At 35.1% G+C, this 9,272-nt stretch overlaps 1 protein-coding gene across 1 annotated transcript in view; it reads left to right on the top strand.

Moving 5' to 3' along the window:
- Positions 1 to 9,272, top strand: part of PRIMPOL (primase and DNA directed polymerase) — an 80,667-nt gene that overhangs the window by 61,686 nt on the left and 9,709 nt on the right. Inside the window, exons 8-11 of the mRNA XM_007940888.1 lie at positions 3,611 to 3,785; positions 5,761 to 5,849; positions 7,637 to 7,726; positions 7,804 to 7,912. Of these exons, the coding sequence (XP_007939079.1) occupies positions 3,611 to 3,785; positions 5,761 to 5,849; positions 7,637 to 7,726; positions 7,804 to 7,912 (463 nt within the window). The remainder of the gene's footprint in view (positions 1 to 3,610; positions 3,786 to 5,760; positions 5,850 to 7,636; positions 7,727 to 7,803; positions 7,913 to 9,272) is intronic.

Genomic DNA, 9,272 nt, shown 5'->3' with positions numbered 1-9,272 from the left:
TCAATTCTATTCCATTGGTCTATGTATCTGTCATTGAACCAATACCAGGCAGTTTTGACTACTGTGGCTATGTAGTAGGTTTTGAGATCTGGCAACGTGAGACCTCCTACTTGTTTTTCTTCTTCAATAGTGCTTTGCTTATCTGAGGTCTCTTTCCGAAAGAAATATTTTTAAAGTATGTCCAGATTTCTTTATGTTCCAAAAGATCTGATGAATATTGATCTTGTTCTACAGAGAACAAAGATGAATCCTTTACAACTTTTACATCCTTTACAACTTTAATCTTTTCTCTATTTATCATATTGCTTATTGGTCTAGGTGTGAGGATTTTTGTTTTCTTTATGTTGAGTTTTAATCCATACTGAAGGTTGTAGTCTTCGATCTTCATCAGTAAGTGCTTCAAGTCTTCTTCACCTTCAACAAGTAAGATTGTATCATCTGCATATCACAGGTTATTAATGAGTCTTACTCCAGTCCTGATGCCACGTTCTTCGTATTTTTCAGCATCTTGGATTATTTGCTAAGCATACAGATGAGTAAGTATGGTGAAAGGGTACAATCCTGGTGCATACCTTTCCTGATTTTAAACCATGCAGTGTTCCATTATTCTGTTTGAAAGACTGCTTCTTGGTCTACATACAGTTTCCTTATACATACAATTAAGTGTTCTGGAATTCTGTTCTTCTCAATGTTAGCCAGAGTTTGTTATGATCCACATAGTCAACTGCTTTTGCATAGTCAATAAAACACAAGTAAACATCTTTCTGGTATTCTTAGCTTTCACCCAAGATTCATCTGATATCAGCTATGATGTCCCTTGTTCCACATCCTCTTCTGAATCAGGCTTGAATTTCTGGCAGTTCTTTGTCAATATATGCTACAACTGTTTTTGAGTTATATTCAGCAAAATTTTAGTTATGTGTGATATTGTTCAATAATTTCCACATTCTGTTGGATCAGCTTTCTTTGGAAAGGGCACAAATATGGGTCTTTTCCAGTTGATTGGCCAGGTAGCTGTCTTCCTGATATCTTGGCATAAATGAGTGAGTACCTCCAGCACTGCATCCATTTGTTGAAATGTCTCAATGGGTATTCCCCTAGTTCCTGGACACTTGTTTTTTTAACCAATGCCTTCAGTGCAGCTTGAACTTCTTCCTTAGATACTGTTAGTTCTTGATCATATGCTGTCTTCTGAAATAGTTGAAAGACAACCAATTCTTTTTGGTACAGTGATTCTATGTATTCCTTCCATCTTCTTTTGATGCTTCCGTTATCATTCAGTATTTTGCCCACAGAATTCTTCAGTATTGCAACTCAAGGCTTGAAATTTTCTTCAGTTCTTACATCTTTGAGAAATGCCAAGCATGCTCTTATCCTTTGATTTTCTAACCCCAAGTCTTTGCATATTTCATTATAGTATTCTTCTTTGTCTTCTTGAGCCACCCTTTGAAATCTTCTGTTCAGCTCTTTCACTTCATCATTTCTTCCTTTTTCTTTAGCTACTCTCCTTTCCAGAGGAAGTTTCAGAGTCTCTTCTCTGAAGACATCCATTTTAGTCTTTTCTTCCTTTCCTGTCATTTTGATAACTTTTTGCTTTCTTCATGTATGATGTCCTTGATATCATCTTACAACTTGTCTGGTCTTTAGTCTTTCATGTTCATTGTGTCAAATCTATTCTTGAGATGGTCTCTGAATTCAAATGGTATAACTCAAGGTTGTATTTTGGCTTTCATGGAGTTGTTTTAATTTTCTTCAACTTGTATATGAGCAAATGATTATGTGTTCCACAATCAATCCCTGGCCTTTTTCTGACTGGTGCCTTTGGGCTTCTCCATTGTCTCTTTCCATAGATATGATCGATTTGATTATGTGTACTCTGTCCAGTAGGAGCTCTGGTGGTGTAGTGCCTAAGGCACTTGATTGCTAACCAGAAAGCTGGCAGTTCAAACCCACCAGCCACTCCTCGGAAGGAAGGTTGGGTAGTCTACTGCTTTAGTGATACAGCCTTGGAAACACAAGGAGGGGTCAAGTCAGATCCAATTTGACAGCAGTGTGTTTGTTTTTTTTTTGGTACTCTGTCCAGTGAGGTCTACGTGTATAAAAAACCAACCCAACTCATTGCCATCGAGTCAATTCTGACTTATAGCGACCCCCATTGGGTTTCTGAGGCAGTAAATCTTTGTGGAAGTAGATTGCCCGGTCTTCCTTCCACAGAGCACCTGGTGGGTTTGAAGCACCAGCCTTCTGGCTAGCAGTTGAATGCCTTAGGCATTGTACCACCAGAGCTCCTTTCTACATGTATAGTCACTGTTTCTGGTGTTTAAAAGAGGTATTTGCAATGAATAAGTTGTTGGTCTTGCAAAATTCTATAATGCAATCTCCAGCATCATTTCTATCACCAAGGCCATATTTTCCCACTATCAATACTTCTCCTTTGATTCCAACTTTCACATTCTAATCACCAGTAATTATCAGTGCATCTTGATTCATGTTTGGTCAATTTCAGACTGCAGAAGTCGGTATAAATCTCCAATTTCCTCATCTTTGGCTTTGGTGGTTGGTGTGTAAATTTGAATAATAGTAGTATTAACTGGTTTTCCTTGTAGGCATATGGATATTATCCTATCATTATTATCATATTATACTATCATTATATCTTCAGCTGTTTCTTCTCATCTTGAGCCATGCCACATCAGCAAATGAAGGTCCTGAAAGTTTTAAACCATCAGCATCATTAAAGTTGATCTGTGTTGAGGTGGCAGCTCTTCCACAGTCATATTTTGAGCACCTTCCAGCATGAGGGGCTTATCTTCTGGCACTATATCAGGCAGTATTTCACTGTTGTTCATAAGGTTTTCTGGCACTGTATCAGAAAGTGTTTTACTGCTATTCATAAGGTTTTCAGTGGCTATTTTTTTCATTAGTGCATTGCCATGTCCTTCTTCCGAGTCTGTCTTAGTCTGGAAGCTCTGCTGAAACCTGTCCACCATGGGTGACTCTACTGGTATTTGAAATATTGGTGGCATAGTTTCCAGCATCACAGCAACATGCTAGCCACCACAGTATGCCAAACTAGGAGAGGAGTGGTAGCTCACAGACATAAGAAGTCAGACACAAAAGATTGATGATTCCCTTTGTATAAAGTTCAAAAATAGGCAAAATAAAACCTCAAATATTAAGAGGACAGACTAGTGGTCATCCCTAGGGAGAACAGAGGAGATACTTCCTGGACTGAGGAAGGTTCTGGAATCTTCTATTTCTTGCCTTGGGTGGCGTGGTGACAAGGATAGATTCACTTTGTGATTTATTAAGCTGAATGATTCCTGAATTATGCTTTTTTGTATGTGAGAATGTTATACTTATTGAAGGAAAATAGCATGTACTATTAAATCTCTGAACTTTCAAAAGATAGGTTTCAAATGATTGGACAATGGAAATTTGTCCAAAATAATCTAGTTTGCCATTTCTGGATGTGACATTCTTCCATGCCAGCTCCAATTTATTTTATTTTATATATTGCTTTTGTTTTGTTTACAGTGTTACATAAAAATAAAATAATATCTGCTGACTATAAAAACCAGTCACTGAAAATGTATATTTATGTTATTAATTTTTGATGTAGGCGTTTATACAAGAAATAGAAATTTTCGCCTATATAAATCATCAAAAATAGGAAAACATGTGGCTTTGGAAGTTGCTGAAGATAACAAATTTTTTCCTACACAATCAAAGAATATTTCCAAAGAAAACCAGTATTTCCTCTCTTCTTTGGTCAGCAATGTCAGGTATATAGCACCAAAATTAAGCTGTTTTGTATTTATGAATATTTAATAAACAGTGAATGTTATTAAAGTGTGAAATGTATAAATTTATTCTGCCTTAAAAAAATATCAGTTCTTAAAATTCTAGGTTAATTATTCTTTTCTCCATTAACTGAAAAATAGTAGTAGTAAAAGGAATTTTTTTAACGATTTAGTTTTCTCTTTCATGATTATATATCATATATTTTCTCATTTTTCTAGAAAATGATTATCATGTATATAAAGAAGGAAATAAAAGCTATAATTACTGACACTTTTCATTTATGCGTATACATATATATGATTTACATAGCTTTTTCAAAGTATTTCTTGAGATGATTGTTTATATACTTTCAACACCTTTTTTTTCCACTCAACATTATATCATGGCTATTTTGTCAAGTTAATAATTTGCCAACAGTAAATTATAATATAACTTTTAATGCCTGTATAATCTTATTACACTGATATACTCTAATTTATGGTCAGTTCTGCTGTCAAACATTTAGGTTCTCAATTGGTCATTTAAAACAAAGTGTGAAAGACATCTTTTCAATAGGAGTATTGGTCTCATTCCTATTCATTCTGGGCTAGCAAGAGATTTTGTCAGCCCCAAAAATGTGATTAAGGATTATATTAACTTGCCATTAACTTGCTATAATTCTCTTATTTTTGCTTTCCTTAGACACAATTTTAAGTAAAAATTCCTTAGATTATAACTTTCATAATGAATATTTAGAGTTCATGACTATAAGGAAAATTGTATCATATTGTTTACTATTAACAGTGGTTAACCAGCAGAGTGGGAAGATGGATTATTTTTCTACATATATTAATGAGCTCTGGTGGTATAGTGGGTAAGGCATTTGGCTACTAGCCAGAAGTTCAGCCATTCAAACCCACCAGCTGCTCTGAAGGAAAAAGATGAGGCAATCTACGTCCGTAAAGATTTACAGCCTTGGAAACCCAGTGGGGATCGCTATGAGTTGGAACTGACTCTATAGCATTGGATTTGGTTTTTTAATCTCTGTATTGTTTGAATTACTTTCATATCACATTTCAGAGGCAAAAACAGAGGCTTTGCTTCCTCACCTCTAAAACGGGAATAATAACACCTTATTCATGAGATTGTTATGATATGTTTAAACTGTACCTGTGAAATAGTTAGCACATGGTATCTGCTCAGTAAGTGTTAGTTGTAAATAGGCTGGTGGCAGAAGTAGTAGAATAGTAGTAGAGTTATAAAATTTGTGTAAGTCTTGCCACCTCCAGTTGTTGACACCAAAATAAAAAAAAAAAAAAACCTTCACTGTCATCGAGTAGCATTATTTCTGTCATTTGTGGGGAAAGCAGTGTGGTTGGTCTGCAAGTACAGCCTGAGTTAGAAAACGGCTCTCCTTCCCCACACCCGCTATCTCAGTATTAATGTCACAAAAGGAGAAGTTTCTTGTACTGAATTGGGGTATCCTAACAGATTTCTTCCATGTATCCAAAAAAATACCAGATATTCTTCTTCCTGAAAGAAAGGTTAAATTAAATTCTCTATGGTTATGTACCTTTCATTCAGTTCATTTTATTCCATCTTTCCTTTTGTGCTCATAAAAAAAAAATAATTTCTTCATTTCTTTCTATTATATCACAACTTCTAAATTATTGTAACAAAAATTTCAAAGGCTCAGGAATAGGATTATACTTCATTCTATAGCTTCAGCAGTCCTAGAGTCCTCTGATTCTCTCTGGAATTAAGGGAAATATTTTAAATACTCAGGTACATTTTTTAAATCTATGTAGGAATGGAGCTTTTGTGAGTAACTATGGCATAAGAGTCCTAGAACAAATAGCTATTGAGGAAAGAATTTTAATATGGAACTGTTTGGAATTCAGTTTCTTTTCTGTTGCCACGCTTCTTTAATTCTGTTATAATGTTCAGTTGTTTCTTCTACATATTTTCTTTTTTCAGGTTCTCAGATACTTTACGAATTCTTACATGTGACACATCTCAGGATAAACAAAAACATGTGGAATATTTTAACCATAGCAACATTTCAGGTAATTTTAAGAAAATAATTTCCTATCAAAATTTAAAAATACAAAATCTCTCTTGCCTTAAAAATCTTAAATCATAAGTATTCATATCTACTGAGCCTTTAAAACTACCTTTAGGTTCCTGTCCAAAATGGGGAATATGTAAAAAGATGTTTATTAAAGCATTATTCACTAATTTGCATTTTTTAGTGTTTAAAAATAATACAAAAATAACATAGGTTGTAAAATGAAAATATGGACATAATAAAAGAAAAATTAAAAGATCACCTTTCTGCTCATGAAGAGAAATAACCACTGTGAATAATTTCCTATTTAACCTGGCAGAATTTTCTTGTATTTCTAATATATGGAGATCATCATCATTTTTTAAATGGCCGCGTAGTTTTTCATAATATAAACCCACTACCATTGAGTCCGTTGCGACTCCCACTGGGTTTCCAAGACAGTGAATCTTTATGGAAGTAGATTACCCCATCTTCCTTCCACAGAGCGGCTGGTGGGTTTGAACCACAAATTCTGGTTAGCAGTCAAATACCTTAAGCACCACCCCACCAGAACTCCTTTTTCATAGTATGGCTGTATCATGGTTTACCCACTCTGGTACTGAAAGAGCATACAGGTTTTTTCTAAGATTTCTTACATAAATTCTCCAGTAAACATTTTTATACGTATGCTTTGGTATAGTGTTACTTCTGACAGTGAAAAACTGAAAACAATCTAAGTCTACAGTAAAATAGGATTGTTTGCTTAATATGAAATACTCTGTAGCTACTAAAATTAAATTCATAAATCTTATATAATGATAGGGAAAATACCCATTTGTGATGTTAAGAGAAAAAGTAGGTTCTGAAATTATATGTATGATATGATTACAAGTTTATTAAATATCGAAAACATTTTCGTATATGTTTCTGTTCTTCTGGTAGTTTAAAATTATTGTTTCCAGGCATTAATTTGTAGCTTGTTTTTCTTTCTACTTGAACATATATTCCGAGATTTCTCCAGTTATGTATATTAATTTTGTAATTGAAATATAAGCTTTATTTTAAGAAAACTAAGTTATTATGTCTTCAAAAATTAAATGAGAATTTAAATCAATTACTCTAAATTATTAGAATGGATTCTTAGATACGAGCTGTAACTGAATTGTCAGTGCCCTCCAGTTACAACCACTAAGGAGTACTCCTGCAGTGCACAAGTTGGATTCATTACATGTTGCATCAAGAGAGAACACACACCCTCTCAGTGAAAAGGTGTTCCTGAGGATTTAGGCTTTGATGAGGTGACATGGGCGAGTATCCAAGGAAGCAGGAAATTGCTGTGCATTGTGCATGCTGTGAGGGACATTTCTGTGATTGGGTGTCTTAATTTTTTTTTTTTTAAAAAGAAGCCATTGCCATCGAATCAATTCTAACTCTTTGTGACCCTATACTCTACATGCTTGGTAAAGTAGAGGATGAGAAAAAGGGCAAGACCCTCAACAGATGGACTGACACATGGCTGCAGCAGTGGGCTCCAACATAGAAACGGGCCAGCCCCTGGATATCAGGGCTGCTGCTTTTCTCTTTCTCAGAATGAAGAAAGCAGTCGACATGATTTCAAATGCTTTTTATAAAATTCCTTGAAGAATCCATAAGGATTCTTGACATAACTAAAAGGCAGATTACAACAAATTAAAAAAAAGGCAGAGAGGTTGCAAAATTCATAATGGCACTAAACACTTCAGTAAAAATTTAACTCCTCAACTTTTAATTATCAGGATTTATAAATATTTTTTCTCTCTGTTGCAGTAGAAACCATTGAAGGCTTTCAGTGTTCACCTTATCCTGAAATTGATCGTTTTGTTTGTTCTTTGGTGAATAAAAATGGCATTCAAGGAGGTAACAATAATCTTAACTATTATTAAGTACTATATGATAGAGTATTAGTACCTTTAGAAACATTGTTTGCATTTTAGGAATTCGGCGTTGGAACTACTTTTTTCCAGAAGAATTATTGGTTTATGACATTTGTAAGTATCGCTGGTGCGAAAACATTGGAAGAGCCCATAAGAGTAATAATATCATGTAAGTAATATTACTTAATAATATTACACTTTAAATGTTTATCATTTCTTAATAGTTGAGAATATAAAGATATAATAAAAATGTAATAAATTTAGTTAATAAATTCAATTTATATTTGTCGTATGTGATTGGTATTTGATAATACTCAGCTTGAATATCTTAATTATTACATTGTCCTTGTACATAGCAGCTTTCTTTATACTTTATTTGTTAAATAACCCTGTAGATAGTATAATCTTGAGAAGACCAAGGTAGAATTGATGAGAGCTAGAAACACAAGAAAAGAAGCTCTGGTAGTGCAGTGGTTAAAGCATTCGGCTGCTGGCCAAAAGGTCGGAGGTTTGAACCAACCAGGTGCTCTGCAGGAGAAAGATGAGACGTCTGCTTCTGTAAAGATTTACACCCTTGAAAGCCCTATGAGGCAGTTCTACTCTGTCCTATAGGGTTCCTATGAGTCTGAATTGACTCGGTGGCAGTGGGTTTGTTTTTGTTGTTGCTGTTTAGAAAGAGAAGACAGGCAGTAGACTGGTGAAAAATTATGATAGAAAGGTATGCTATTACCTACTCTGTTGCTATTAGCCATTGACACCTTATGAAGTCTAAAGTTTAAATTAGGCGGTTTGCACAGGAAAGAAATTGCCCAGTTAATATGAAGAGCTGGAGATTAAAATGGAAAAGACCGTATACAGCCTCATGTTGTTAGGTGCCATGGAGTTGGCTCCAACTTAGAGTGACCTTGTGTATAACAGTATAAGTTGCCTGAGCCTGTGCCGTCCTCACAGTTGTTTCTGTGTTTGAGCCCACTGTTGCAGCCACTGTGTCAATTGAGGGTCTTCTCCTTTTTCACTGAACCTCCACCTCACCAAGCATGATGGCCTTCTTCAGGTGCAGTCCCTCCTGATAGCATGTCCAAGTACGACAAAGTCTCGGCGCCCTCATTTCTAAGGAGCATTCTGGCTGTACTTCCTCTGAGATAGATTTGTTTGTTCTTCTGGCAGTCCCTGGTGTACTCTATATTCTTCTCCAACATTGCAATTTAAACACATTAGTTCTTCCGGGTTTTCCTTTATTGTCCAGCTTTCATATGCAGATGAGGGTTTCAAGAATACTGTGGTTTGGGTCAGGCACAACTTAGTTTTTATCGAAGTGACATCTTTGCTTTTTAACACTTTAAAGAGGTCTTTTGCAGCAGTTTGCCCAATGCAATGTATGGTTTGATTTCTTGACTGCTACTTCTTCCATGGGCATTGATAATCAGAGAAGCATGAAATCCTGGAAAATGTCAGTTTCTTCTCCATGATCATGATGTTGTTTATTTATCCAGTGATGAGGATTTTCATTTTCTTTATGTTCACACATA

The sequence above is a fragment of the Orycteropus afer genome, unplaced genomic scaffold, assembly GCF_000298275.1.
Source record: "Orycteropus afer afer isolate SDZICR_OR568_19922 unplaced genomic scaffold, OryAfe1.0 scaffold00073, whole genome shotgun sequence".
In the NCBI taxonomy this organism is placed as follows: Eukaryota; Metazoa; Chordata; class Mammalia; order Tubulidentata; family Orycteropodidae; genus Orycteropus; species Orycteropus afer.
This window is presented reverse-complemented; position numbering and strand designations above follow the sequence as displayed.